Source organism: Labrus bergylta, chromosome 3 (assembly GCF_963930695.1).
Source record: "Labrus bergylta chromosome 3, fLabBer1.1, whole genome shotgun sequence".
NCBI classification, from domain to species: Eukaryota; Metazoa; Chordata; class Actinopteri; order Labriformes; family Labridae; genus Labrus; species Labrus bergylta.
In genome coordinates this window covers 19,380,052-19,394,904 of record NC_089197.1, presented here as the reverse complement: position 1 = coordinate 19,394,904, position 14,853 = coordinate 19,380,052, and the positions used below count along the sequence as shown (strand labels likewise).

Genomic DNA, 14,853 nt, shown 5'->3' with positions numbered 1-14,853 from the left:
TATACTTTAAATGCATAAAAGAGCAACGTCGAAATTAATTATCGAAATAGTGCTGTGGGGATAAAACTAATACTTTAGTCTCATAATAAAGCGATGGTTTGAAACACTTTCCCCTAATATTTCCCCCACCTCACTTTTGTATGAAATTCACAACAGAAAAAAAAACCTCATATATTCATGATTTCGTTTTATATTTTCACTTTGTTTCTGCAGTCGCTCTGGACAGCTATGCAGATGTTGCACGCCGAGCTGCTGTCGCTGACCTCGGTGCTGAACACGACGTCAGATGAACCTGCGCTCACCACAGGAGACACGATCCAGCCTCACTCCCTCTTTGATTCACTGAGGCCACTTCAAACACCCACTGCTGCCTTTTAAACTTGTTTTATTTTTTCATGTCTCCATTCGTCCTCTCTCTCCTTCTCTTTGTTGCGGACTCACGGCTCCATTACGAGGCTGGCTACTAACCCCTCTTCCTTTTTGTTTTCGTCGTGATGGCACTGCGCGCGGCTCCTGTACGCGAGGCAGGAGAGGAGTCGGTGGCTGATGAAGGCGCACATCTCGTTTGATTCATTACCGCTAAGGTTTTTCCGCGTTGCCACTTTTTATTGAGAGACCTAAACTCGTTCTTTCGGAATCGTCGCCTTCCCTGGACTCAGATCGGTAAAAACTTGGTTTCTTGTTTTTCCTTGTAAGCCGCTGCGGTCGGCCATCCTGCGCCGTAACATGACGAATAAGCAGTAAAACAATAGTGAGAAATAGGCCTACATATAGAAACTGGATATGGAGTCTGTGAAGATGAGTGCAACGGCAGGGGTGAAGGAATTTGCAGGGAAGGCCCTGGGTCATATGCACAGGTAAGGACACGCACTTCACACTCCCATATCATTGATGGCACGTGCCGATTTCCTCGTGTTTAAGTGGGAGGATTGGCATGATTGGTTTTAACGATACAGCATGTCACTAAAAACTGTTTTACAACTTACAGCATCTCTTGTCACGCCTCTAGAAGTGAAGAGGAATTATGCAATCTAGTCCATGTGTGGGGGAGTGTGTGTGTGTGTGTGTGTGTGTGTGTGTGTGTGTGTGTGTGTGTGTTGTGTGTGTGCGTGAGTTAGGGTCCATACTGATGTGGGGCCTGAATGTGAATCTCATCAGCAGACAGGTTGTGCACGACGTGCAGGCCACGCGTGATATTTTAGGGATTCATTCATCATTTATAACACAATTCATAGTATTTTCAGAGCAGAGTGACGCACGAATAACAAAAAACACTTCCCTTTTCTGACTGGTTTAAACCCAATCATCTGTCGTTTCCTAAGACAGTGTTTTATTGATGATTCCTTTCTGAAACATATTGTTAGTAGGCCTATCTGAATTTAGACTTTGAATAGAAAATAGATTTACAGTTTTATTTATATAATTCTTTGGTGAATCCATCGTCAATGCAAGCATTATTCGGATATTACTAGTGCTTTATTCCTTTTAAGTTGAAAATGAAAATCTAATCTAATCTAACAAAATGCATGTTGATTCTATTATGGTGAGCAAACGTTTGGTTACATTTTAGTTTCAAAGAAAATATGGGTGCTGGGTATTTTCACAAGCGTATGCCTCTTAAATTCAGGCTCTTGCGTATACTGCGCCTGTATTTATATTTATTCGATTGTTTTCTTGGTAAGTGTTGCTTTTTTATTCGTTTGCAGACAGAAAAAGCCCCATCCTCTGATTTTAAATGTTGTGGCCCGATTTTAAGTAGTCAGGTTTGAATGAGAAAATATCAGTCTCATGGAGAGAAAAAAAGGAAAAAGGCTTTGAGGAATACCCACAGACGTGTGGGTGGGTGGGTAGGTGTGTGTTAGTATATGTGTGTGTGTGTGTGTGTGTGTGCGTGTGTGTGTGTGTGTGTGTGTCTGGATGCTGGAGCTGCTGCTCGGTCCCGGGAATGCTAATGAGTGTGAAAGTGAGCGAGCTGCTGCAATGCGGTACAGTCAGGGACGTGTTCGCCTGTTCTCAGCTCCACACACCAATCCACCCCCCCTGTCATTTGAATTTTTAAGGGCACATGCAAATATATGACTTTAATTCTGATGGCCTTCTGACTTGAAGCTGATTTGCTGGCTGCAGTCATGAAATACAGCACAGAGGCCTCAGCACACAGATATCAGACTGTGGCAATTCTGATTTAATTCCTTCCTACATTTCCCTGACTGAAACACAAGGAAAAAAAAAAAGATTCACAACCACATATCCAGTGTGTAACGAATTGTCAGGATCCTACAAATAGATAGAAAATGGGCATCCTCAGAAATGCATTCCATCATGAAGCCCAGTTTAGTTTTTAGGAGGGTAAATCTTATTTTTTTTATGAGGAGACATTTGCTAGACCCTGTTCTTCCCCGGCTGCTCAGGGTGATGGAGAGGAGGCAGAAGACCGGGGAGGTGATCGAGCTGACGGAGGACGGGAGGCCCCGGGAGGCCGCGGAGAAGAAACCCCCTCTGTGTGACTGTAACTGCTGCGGTCTGCCGCGTCGCTACATCATCGCCATCCTGAGCGGCCTGGGCTTCTGCATCTCCTTCGGGATCCGGTGTAACCTGGGCGTGGCCATAGTGGGCATGGTCAACAACAGCACCATCCACCAGAACGGCAAGATCATCATCACTGAGGTGTGGCAACGACGAGTGATGCTGACGTAGAAACAACGTAGACTAGCCTACATGCCTCAAGACGCAAGACACCTGAGTCTTTTTTTTTTTTTTTGTAAGAGAAAGAGAAGGCGAAAGGGGAACAGGGATTTCTCCTCACACGATTTATGAATACAAAAGGTCCCTTTTATTATAAATGTAGCTTATCACTTATACAAAATCTAACCCAGTCCCAAATGATGAATGGGTTAAGAGCTTTTAAAACATCACAGCAAATATTTGCGCGTATGAAAACCCCTATACACTTTCAAGAGGCTATTTAAAAATGCGCAATCACAAATGCGCAATAATCCAATTAAAAAAAACAACTAATATTTTGGATCAGCATCTATTATTATAACTGGTTCAATGTTGCATATATGCCTATTGATTTGGTGTATGTGTCTTGCATGAAAATCTCAAATCTGTTTTGTAATGCTCTAGAAAAAAAAATCTGTTTGTATAAAGGGCGAATTTGTGCAAAATTGAAGGGCACGTGGCCTTACAATGTGTCCCAATAGGCTATATGAATAAGCAAAACCCATTTGACTATTTAATAGTCTTAAGGCTATAGCCTATTCAACTGGATAGCTTCAGTCTATTTCTTAAGACCAAAATAGCAGACAGTAACCAACCTGAATAGAAAACACCAGAATTACCCTAATTTGAACACATTTAGGATAGTCAGTGCTTTAACTACAAGACTGGACACAGTGCTTTGATGATCAGATCAATATCGTCTGATCGAAACAAACTGTTACAGGCCTGTAGTTAACAGGAGAAATAAACAGGCCTGCCTTTAGCTCAGTCTATTGTTGGCTTTTCTTTTCTTTTTCGTTTGGTGTGCTGTAAGTCTTGAATAAAAATGATGTTGTAGCCTAGTCTCAAACAAAAGGACATTTCACAATTAATCAAAACCAGTGTTGTTTATTTAGGTATTGCTTTTGTTTTCATCCAGAAAGCAAAGTTCAACTGGGACCCGGAGACGGTGGGGCTGATTCACGGGTCTTTTTTCTGGGGCTACATCGTGACACAGATCCCGGGAGGATACATCTCCTCCAGGCTGGCAGCAAACAGGTAGGCGGCTCTCCCCATGAAGCTCCGCAAATAAACAAGGCCTGCAACACAGACGCGTTCATCTGGCTGATGAAGCATTGCGATTTAAGATATTTGGCCCATTTGGCGGAATGACTAAACAGTTGGCCAGACTTGACTAAGACTAGAGATTCCTCTCGCCCTCATCCTCTAGCCTATTGTTTTACATTTAAAAAAAAAAATAATAATAATACGCAAGAAGAGAAAGCACATGGGGACAGAAATAAATTCAGTCAAGTAAAAAATACAATCAAACACAGCTGAGGCCAGACAAAAAAATGGCGCCACCTTGCCTGTATTATGAATGGTATGAATACATTGTTTTAGGGCTGAGGAACCTGCATAAAGGCAGCAGACAGACAGACAGGCAGACCGAGATGCAGAGCCACGGGGAGGCAGCGGGTTGGCAGGCCTGCAGCCCGGGTTCAGGGCTCTCTGCCACCTGTTAATGAGCTCCCTCGGGGGATCTGGTTTAATCTGGGCGTGGAGACCAGACCCTGTCATGTCGCCAGAGGCTTTAATTCACATGAGCACTTCCAATGCGTTACCAGTTATAATTAGCCGAGGCGTAATATTGCTGACGCAAGGCCAAAACAACATTAATAAACATAGGCTATAGTCTACATAAATATTGCCCAATTTTGAAGTGGGTGACCATAGCATGTTCATTTTGGATAAAGAGCCTATAGGCTAGGGCTAGTTTAATAATGCTCTGCAATAGAGGCCGCAGATAATCTATAGGCTAATAAAAGGAAACATATTTCGTCAAAATGTTCTGAATATATCATAATAATAAATGCAACCAGAGCTGTCTATTATTGACTGTTTGCCTACCTGTGAATCTTATTTTAGGTTGATCTAATTTTTTATTTTACATTTATCTGCACCCCTGTTTTCTGATCCCTGTTTTGTTGATTGACACGCGGAAGTAATCGAATCAATTGGTCTCGTGCCCAACAGTAGTCCTAACCGGATTAGGGCTTGCCCCCCGCGTGCAGATGAGAGGGGCGGGAGAGCGTGACAGAAATGAGAAATAGCTCGGTGTTTATGGACGACCTGGTCCTCCCCTGAGCCTGATTGAAATGCTCAGCTGCTCCCGCATGCTGAATATCTTATTACAGAAATAGATCTTTGCTTAATTTTAGACGAAATTTCATCAAAGATTATTTCATATTCAAAATATTCCTTACACCCTCTGTTATTATTATATAATAATAAATATTCCTTACATCCTCTGTTATTATTATATAATAATAAATATTCCTTACATCCTCTGTTATTTGAGGTGTTTTCCTTTAGCAGCCAATGACAGAAGATTTAGGCTATAGCCTACCGTTTTAAGCTCATATGCAGTAACTAAATAAATGTTTTAAATATTGAAAACAAAATCAGTATAGGCTACATATCCATTATTATCCTCCTACAACGTCATTTCAAAATGAAACGTCATTCTTTATGAAAAATTGATTGCTAATACGGTTGTTATAGCAACGACAAAGCACCGACGTGAGTATCCCTGTTCTAAAACAATAATTTCTATGACGTATGAAACGGGCGTGTGGTTCAGGTCCAAATGGTCCAAATGCATGCTATTTGGTGCAGTGACGAAAACAAATTAGCCTACTGATTTCTGTTTTTTTTATTCTTAAAAGAGATAAAGATAAGGAGACATGTCGTCTTTTTGTTTAAAATATGTACACGTTTAAATATTCTTGGAGTGAAGTAGGCTAGGCCTATAATTAAAAAACCCAAGGCCAATTTTTCCCATCTAATGTAATATTTCAAAGCACCAGTCTTTTTCACCATGACACCAAGCTAAATGATAGCCTATTAATGACCCAATTTCAGTGCTGTTTAAATAATTATGGGGGAGTTGCTATATTTAAAATACATCTAATTTTTCAGGGTATTTGGAGCAGCCATCGTTCTGACCTCCACTCTCAACATGTTCATTCCCGCGGCTGCTCGAGTCCATTATGGGTGTGTCATTTTTGTGAGGATATTACAAGGATTGGTTGAGGTAAGGAAATGTTTACATCTAAAGGTGCATTACGGTATCTTAAACTCTATTTTTCTTGAGTAAAATCAGGTCGTAGTCTGACATTGATTCACGGTCTTGATAAAATAAAACCAGCACTCAATATGTCCTCATAGAACATAAATCATGTCCGATGTGAGATTCTGTTATTATGAATATAAACTGCTGGTGTTTTGCAGTCATAAAACATACAAAGGGATGTAAATTGTATACAACTACATGCACTAAATAAACAAACAAGAGGAAATGTGAGATGATAAGTATTGATCCCGTCCACTAGAGTTGATTGTTTGTTGGATAGTCCAGCTCGTTTTTTGCTGTCACACTTTGCATCCTGTAAACACAACAGAGGAGTGTTGGTTCACAGATAGATGACAAGAAAAAAGGCTGAAGGCAAAAGCAGATCAATTCACTGGCTTGATAGTGAAACATGACACACAGGATTCTCTATGCTGTATATAAAATAAATGAAACAACAGAGAGTAGGTACTACAGTTCTTGTATAGGCCAATGAAAAGGATGTAATTAGATGTATGATAAAGTTGATTTGGGTATCATTTGGGTATCTTATTTCATTGTTTTCAGAGAAAAGTCATCAAATGCTTTGACATGATGACGGGCGATTACATCTCAGACTAGCATCATATGTGATGCAACATACTTCAGGGATGAATAAACAAGACCTGATGTTGAAGAATAGTTTCTTCCTTTAGAACTGATGCCATTGCTTTGAAAAGAGAGTCCATGCAGACTGCAATTTTACATCAACACTTTTTCTTCAAATTAGGAGCTGATAACCATTTAATAGCTGGAGGGTTGGTTTGCTCCACGAACAGCTCATCAGGTCCTCTCTGCTTGTTGCACTGTGTAATTTGCTCATGTTAATTACAGGGGTGAAAATGTTAATTTTTGTTAGTTATTATCAGACACCAGTTTGTTTAAGTTAATTTCTAAAACAGTATCTGTCAACGATTGTTTGTACATCCTACGACCTTTTGAATAACCATAATTAGTAAGTATTAGGATGCTTTTATGATGCCTGAGATGGATATGTAAAATGGGGCACTTTTGCCCAAACGATTATTCTTTATATTGCTGAGTTGGATCAATCAAATATTGGTGCCGACTCATAACTTCATGCGGCCTATTGTTTATTTTACAATATCAGTTTAAAACACTGGATGACCTGTTGGGTTGCTAAAAAAGGCTGACATAGAATAGAAGAGACCAATCTCATAGAACACATTTTTAAAACAATATTTATCAGGAATACTTTTTCCTTGAAACAATACACCATAAAAACATGGTGTCCCAGTCTTGGGCTGCTTGTTTTTTTCATGTTCCTGGAGAAAATAATACAGTGTTTTGTGATATGGTGTGTTTAGGGCGTTACATACCCAGCCTGTCATGGCATCTGGAGTAAGTGGGCCCCTCCTCTGGAGAGAAGTCGTTTGGCCACCATCTCGTTCTGTGGTATGTATACATTTTTAAGTTTCTCTAAAGGCGTTGTAAATTTTGGTTAAGAATTGAAGTGCTGCCTGCTTGCAACATAATTTGTTGCATTTCACTTTCTGGATTAAAACGTCTCGCTGTCTGACAGGCTCGTATGCTGGTGCTGTGATAGCGATGCCTATGGCTGGGATCCTGGTTCAGTACTCAGGCTGGTCTTCTGTGTTCTATGTCTACGGTAAGATTGATGGATGAGGGTTTATGTGTGATATGTCTGCGTGTATCTGGTGTGCATTGCTGCAGAGGGTAATTGGAAATTAGGTGTAATTCTGTGGTGAAATGATGATAAACGTATTTACATATAGAGAGAGAGATTTGGTGTTTTCAAGCTTGCTTTAAACCTGAAGAGTTTGACACTCAGAGAGACCAGTGAAAGTCAAATGGATTTTTCCAGGCAGACTGTGTATTGATTTCCTCCCCTCGATGTTTTGGTGTGTCAATAAATTAACCCCTCATAAATCCCTCTCTCTGGTTTGAATACAGTTAGCGTTCCTGTCTGGGTTTTATTCTCTCGGGCATGTTGTAAAGATCCGGTAGCCAAATACTGTGTGTGTATGTGTGGGTTTATTCACTAGCTTGTTACTTCCAAATGAGCTGCTGTATTTAATCTATTATCATCTTTAGTTGTAACACTTTATTTTTCTGTGATGTGCAGGGTGTGTCGGTATCTTCTGGTACATTTTCTGGGTGCTTGTGTCCTATGAGAGCCCTGCTGTACATCCTACCATCACTCATGAGGAGCGCTGCTACATCGAGGAGAGCATCGGAGAGAGTGCCAAGCTAATGGGTCCTTCCGAGGTGAGGGGATATGAAACTGACTGACACTTAAGAATGACGAACAAAATCAGATCTATAATATAGTCTGTGTTTACAGTACACTGTTTTTCTAAAAAAGTACTAGCAGACACAACAGCAAGCTACAGTTTCTTCAACTTTTTCCTATGTTATGATCTGCTCCAGAAATTTAAGACCCCCTGGAAGAAGTTCTTCACCTCTATGCCTGTCTATGCAATCATCGTAGCGAACTTCTGCAGGAGCTGGACGTTTTACCTGCTGCTGATCAGCCAACCGGCTTACTTTGAGGAAGTGTTTGGCTTTGAGATAAGCAAGGTGAGCTTTATGTTGAAGTCCTCCAACAGGGGACTAAAACTGTGATTTCTCAAAGTAATCGACAGACAATAGATTAGAAATACTAAGGAGAAAAACACGGATGTTTTAGAGCTTAGCATGTGACAATTTGCTCTTGATTAAAAGAATCAATGCCAGTGAAATGGATGGCCTGTGGCTCTTCTCATGAACTGATTACATGATGTGTCCAAATTCTGGGTGTAATCTATGTCCGCTGTAGTGCCCTCAAAGGTTCCTAACTGGAACAACAAAGTACTGTCAATAGCTGACTTTGCCACAATTCACTGCATCGTTTTTTATGGATGAATATTAAAACAAAAGGTAGAAATTGTACTGTACTTGATACATTAAACTGAATGAGAATACACATCTTCTAGAAGTCTAAATAAATGTTTTGTGTTCACGTAATACTGCAGCTGATGGTTGATGTCTTGTTTGCGTCTATAGGTCGGCATGCTGTCTGCTCTGCCCCATTTGGTCATGACCATCATTGTTCCCATCGGGGGTCAGCTGGCCGACTACCTACGCAGCAAGAACCTCATGACTACCACCAATGTCAGGAAAATCATGAACTGTGGAGGTGAGAAGACTGAACTCGGGGTGAAATCTCATTTTCCACACCTCTCTCTGCACAGCTACAGGGTGTGACTTTCAAAGTGTTGGATCCATACTGCTCCCTCTTTCAGTTGCTTTTCATTGTTGGATCAGTTTAAGAGATGGGTGTGTTTATATTTTTGTAAAAAAAAATCTATTTGTTCAATACTAAGGGACAATACAATTGTGACGATGCATTGATTTCGTATCCGTCACTTGTGTAATTGAGTGTAGACTGTGCATCAGGCTTAATTCAATTGGCACTGTGATGATCAACAGCCTGTGGGCTTTGTGTATTTCTGTGTGTACGTGTGGCTGTGTGTGACCTGCTGTCTGTCTCTGTTAGGATTTGGCATGGAGGCCACGTTGCTGCTGGTGGTTGGATATTCTCACAGCAAAGGGATGGCAATCTCCTTCCTGGTGCTGGCAGTGGGCTTCAGCGGATTTGCTATATCAGGTTAGTACACACAATAAAACCAGTAAGATGTCATTTAGAATATAAAATAGAATAGTTAAATGTCATCTCAGTAGGGGTGTAATCTTTTGGACATGATACAGCGTGGCTTTATATTTCCTATGCCTGAAGGGCCTTTTGCTTTTAGGAGCCTAATAGAGGAGCTAGTTAGCTACATTTACAAGGGAAAATTAATGATTATGGTGAATCACCTTTTCCAACTACTGTTGGTGTCACTGTATGGTTTTATGGCACAGTTCTGAAATGATGCCTCAACCTAGCAAAGAAAGAAAACAATACAACTAAAAAGTGCAGTTAAGGAAGACGGTTTACTTGTTTGGGAAATACTGATTGATACCAGTCTTGTATGTGTGCTTTACATAAAGCTACAACCAGGGCATGGTTAGCATTACTTTCAACATGTTATAAAAATATAAGATGTAGTTTTAGAGGAAGTTATCAGCAGGACTGATTCTTCTAGCTGTTGTTGAAGTGTTTTTTTTCCCCTAATAGTTACAATAGCAATCAGAGTAACCGATACTAGTTTAAAAGCTACAGCCTTTCTTAAGACATTATATGTAAGATATGACTTGGAAAAGACTTCCACTGACTGTCAAAGTAAAGCTTTCAGCTCTATTCTGCCCTACATTCAAAAGATTATCCCATGTTTATGTTTAGTTACAAAGGATGCAGAGGTCTGTGACTGTGTGCAAAATCAGTTTTCTTGCCTGTTGTTCTTCAGCTTTCTCCTGGAGTGTTTAATAATTCAGTGCTAGCTGTCCCTGGGGATCTGTGAGGCAGGCAGTGTGAGGCAGCTCGCAAGGACACTTACTCATTCACCCAGTCAGAGTGGGGGAGGAGGAGGAGGATGTGCGGCGAGTTGCTGCCTATTTCTGCAAAGAGATGGTCATAATTTGTGCCGCTTTTATCTACAACTGTGTCCTGGTTCTGTTTCCTAATACGTTCTGTCACAATGTTTCCCCCATATTCATCACTAAATCAGCATTAAATCAGCTTCCCGAGCCAAGTTTTTATTCACAAAGTTCAAATCTATCAGCAATATTTATATCTTCTGTATATTTTGTTCCATCAGGCTTTAATGTCAATCACTTGGACATCGCTCCACGCTATGCCAGCATCCTGATGGGTATCTCTAATGGTGTGGGTACCCTGTCTGGGATGGTGTGCCCTCTGATTGTTGGTACTATGACAAAGAACAAGGTAAGAGCCCCCCCCCCCAGAGGCACCAAACCTGAATTTAATTTAATTTATTTCCAACATGATACAAAATAAGAAAAAAAAGCCATATCGAGATCCTCTTATTCCATGAGTGCAACAAACAATAATAATGAACATATAATAATAACAGCTCATCTTAGTCGTCCTGGTAAATAAACAGAAACGAAATGATGTGCAGCACTATAATTACACTGCAGTTTTAAGCAGATATAATTATGTATTGAAATATTAATCAATAACCATAATGCCTGTAGTGCATAAACAGAGGCTGAGGTATAAAGAAAAGATGCACGACACTATCAGTCTTATTTATAAAAGTCATAATAGCTGCTCTTATTAATGAATGTTGCTAAATAAATGCTACATATGAAGGGTTGATGACAAATGCTATTAGAATAATGTACAAAACATTTCATGTTCTCAGCAGTTCCTTTATCCATTCAATCCCACGCTCAGTGTCCTGTGTTGTATATAATACTACTTAAGACTATCTTTAAATATACAGAGACAGTTATACAGTGAATGTCCTTTTCATTGAGTAATGATTTACAATTGACAGCTACGGTTAGTTAAAAGTGTCCCTGTTATAGTTATGGTGCTGCCTCCTTTGTGATTGTATATAAGTAATGAGTAAATGTGATAGTATACATACAGTATGTAGCTTAAATATTTTGTATACAACTCATCTTTGAAGTACATGGTGTTCACACGTTCCTCAGAAATCAAAACAAACCCTAACAGATTTTTTTGTGGAAGCATCTTAATACAAAGAACAAATTCACAAAAAACTTCCCCCCCCCCAAATTCTAGCCAATGGCAGCTCAGAGTTAAATATATATATATTGTATTTTGAGAGGATTCATAATTTCTTGAGGTCTAGATTCAGCTGCAGATATATAAATAATGGCTGGGCTGGAAAGTACTTTGGTAGCATGATGTTCTGAACTATGTTTATGATAATGAAAGAACATGCTGCCCACTGTGCTTTAGATAAGTTACTGATGTAAGTTATTTTATGGGACTTGTTGATAACAGGAACATTTCATTCAGTGTTTGACTTCCTAAAGTAAAAGATGTTATTGTTTGCCTCTTCAGACTCGAGAGGAGTGGCAGTATGTGTTCCTGATTGCCTCAATGGTGCATTATGGGGGAGTGATCTTCTACGGTATTTTTGCCTCGGGAGAAAAACAGCCGTGGGCTGACCCAGAACTCACCAGCGATGAAAAGTGTGGCTTCATAGACGAGGACGAGCTGGCGGAAGAGACGGGCGATATTACCCAAAGTTACGGTGCCTTTGCAGCTCCAGCCAAGTCGTACGGTGCAACCACACAGGTGAACGGAGGCTGGGCTTCAGGCTGGGAGAAGACCGAGGAGTACGTCCAGGAAGGAGCACAGGGAGCCGACTACGGATACAGGAAGGACGAGGGATACTCCTAGACCAAACACACATCCACAGACACATGAGTAGACCTATTTCCCTTGGTGTGAATCTGTTCAGTCATAAAAAAATCAAAAAAAAAATCAAATAACCAATGAGAAACTAGAAAATCTACGATCCATTGTTGTATTGTTTGCACATTTGAAAAAGAACAAGAAAAGTATCCACTTAATGTTAAAATGACTAAATCGTATAAAAAACTCAAAGGTATTTGATTAATAGAGGTGTAACACATATCAAATTGGCAGTCTGTAAATGTATTATTACAATGATACTAGATATATTTATTGGGAGTGCAATTGTGTGTAAATGTGAGCGTTTTCATCCCATCAGCCAAGGCTTTCTGACCTCAATGAAGCCTTTAGGGTTATTTAGAAGCAAGCCCTTATTTTAGAAAGTTACTTAAAACAGTGAGACGTCCTACCAGCCAGCCATCAGTGTAATGTCACTGCACAGCATTGTAAACAGAAAGTAGACACTCTGTGGATATAGATTGTACTGTACCTCTCATGAGTACACTCTGAGTAGTGTGTCCTCATAATGCACAATATGATGATTTTTGTTTTTTTTGTATCACCGGCTTCTGTGTGTGTGTAAAAACATGTAAGTGACCTGCTGTAGAGATTTGACGAGTGGCATAATGAATCGTGTTAACTGTTTGGTTTCACTTGCATAAAAGTTCAAAATGCCAATCAAATGTTTGCTTCTGCAGTTAGATTTTAGCCTGTCAACCTGTCACATCTCAGAAGTGTAGTGCAGAAGTCAAGCTGTTTTTTCCATAGAACACTCATCTGGTCTGGCTGTGCCAAAGCACTGCTGAAAGATATCTTTATAAAAAAAAATATGAGAGTGATTACTAATAATATAACTGGAGGATAGATACTGTATGCATCAGAGTTCTTGGTGATTACATTTAGATTACCAAGATTTTCATGGTTGTAAACAACCTAATGAAAGGGTTTGTGCAATGCAAAAAATGTGTTAAAGAACATGCTAATCAAAATCGATATACGAGTCTTAATATATAGAGTAGTACTCCTAATTATCTTTAAAGAGGGAGGGGGGGTATGTGATTGAAGGATGAGTTATAATGCACATGGTAAAGCCTGGGAGAACATAGTTTTGCTCTGAAACACTGATATTCAGGGAAAAGAGGAACAATTAAAGTAGAAAAAAATGTTTTTGGGTCAATCTCTTAATTCAGTGGATGCTTCATCAGGACTGTGAGGATTTGTTTTGACAGTTATCAACAGATTGTGATCCAAATGCTTAACTCTGATTGGTGCACAACGATATGTTATATCACACTTTCTACCAATGCAGGATCCACTGTTTGAAATCAGAAGCACATTGGCGGCCAGGGCCTTTAAACTAAAAGAAGAGTCAGATTGCATTTCAGAAGAAAAGTAGTTGAATGTTTACATAAAATCTATACTTTGCATTTCTTACATCAAAACACAAGATTACTATTCATAGTTATAGAGACAATGCAGCAGGAGAAGCAATCACAGTCTGTTTGCCATTTGGACAAACTTCCATTCCTCCATTTCCATTGAAGTGAGATGAGACATTTTATGGATTCATGTTTAATGAAACGACCTGCCTTTACTTTTTGAAGCCTTGCTCTTGGTGTGGAAGACGAGTGAACACACAAACAAGGCTGCAGAATCTGTTTTGTCCTCATTCTGCACTTACACTGACAAGGTCTGAAGGGGGCCAAGTGTGTTTCGTATGTGACTTGTCTGCACTTCACGATATAGATGTGTGTGGATGTGTATTTATGCATGGAACAAAGTGAAATTTGATGTATGTCAGTTTTTTGTTGTCGTTTCCTTTTCTGTCAGACTTATTCGTCTTCGTCTCAGAAACTGTTACTGATGCTTCAATTTCTTTGCACAATCAACCAAAGGTGACGAGCAGAGTTCGGTTTAAGCTGGAAGTCAAACATATTGAAGGCTGTACAGACCATCAGCAGTGAGGTTCCAGCATGCGGACCACCCAGTGTGCAGGTGGCACCACACAATACTCAATGTACAAAGCAATAAGTCCATAGTAACAGTTCTGGCCATGAACAGTCATCATGTAACTGTTTTTTATGCATTTGTTTAAAAGTTGTGGTTTTTGTGATAAGAAATGTAGAAATTAAACACTTGTAAAGAAAAAATATATAGAAATGTATGTACAAAATATAGTAATAGAGTCCAACACAAACGTCTTCATAGAGTTTGTGACAGGGCTGCTCACCAGATGAGAATGATAAAGAGCTCTGTCTGAGAGGCGGACGCTCTTCTATGTGTTTTTGTTTGACTGTGCTGCTGTTTCCTTCCCCTCTATTTCTCTCTCTCTCTCTTTCCCCGTTTCTCCTCCCGTCTTTACTTTAATTTATGTCCCTCATTCTGTGGCTGGACCCCCTCTTGCCCTGCTTAACCACATGTACCTCACCCCTCCCCTGTAAAACCCACTGTCATGATATTTGAAGAAACCTGAGCAGGTGATTCTGCATTTTTCAGAAATGACAAATGTGCAACCTGAAGTAGTTCAAAGTTTCCTGTTTTTGTGCCTCTAAAGTTGCAGTGTGGTTCAATGGCTTCTTTTGCTGTGTAAATTGAGAGGTTTGTTGATGTCAAGATGAAAAACTCTATATCCTTTTTTTTATTAAAAAAAGTAAACAAA

The 14,853-nt window shown here is 39.9% G+C and overlaps 1 protein-coding gene across 1 annotated transcript; it reads left to right on the top strand.

Moving 5' to 3' along the window:
* The first annotated feature begins 234 nt into the window (after nt 1-234).
* On the top strand, nt 235-14,853 carry slc17a6b (solute carrier family 17 member 6b). Its single transcript, XM_020632512.2, has 12 exons — nt 235-857; nt 2,412-2,667; nt 3,644-3,762; nt 5,686-5,800; nt 7,204-7,291; nt 7,419-7,505; nt 7,983-8,125; nt 8,288-8,437; nt 8,903-9,035; nt 9,396-9,506; nt 10,597-10,724; nt 11,838-14,853. The coding sequence occupies exons 1-12, from the start codon at nt 784-786 to the stop codon at nt 12,177-12,179; spliced, it is 1,746 nt and encodes a 581-aa protein (XP_020488168.1). The 5' UTR covers nt 235-783; the 3' UTR covers nt 12,180-14,853.

Coding starts and splice junctions, on each gene's coding strand:
- slc17a6b (XM_020632512.2), top strand. CDS start 784: ATGGAGTCTGTGAAGATGAGTGCAACGGCAGGGGTGAAGGAATTTGCA. Junction 2,668..3,643: donor GCAAGATCATCATCACTGAG/GTGTGGCAACGA, acceptor GTTTTCATCCAG/AAAGCAAAGTTCAACTGGGA. Junction 7,506..7,982: donor TTCTGTGTTCTATGTCTACG/GTAAGATTGATG, acceptor TGTGATGTGCAG/GGTGTGTCGGTATCTTCTGG.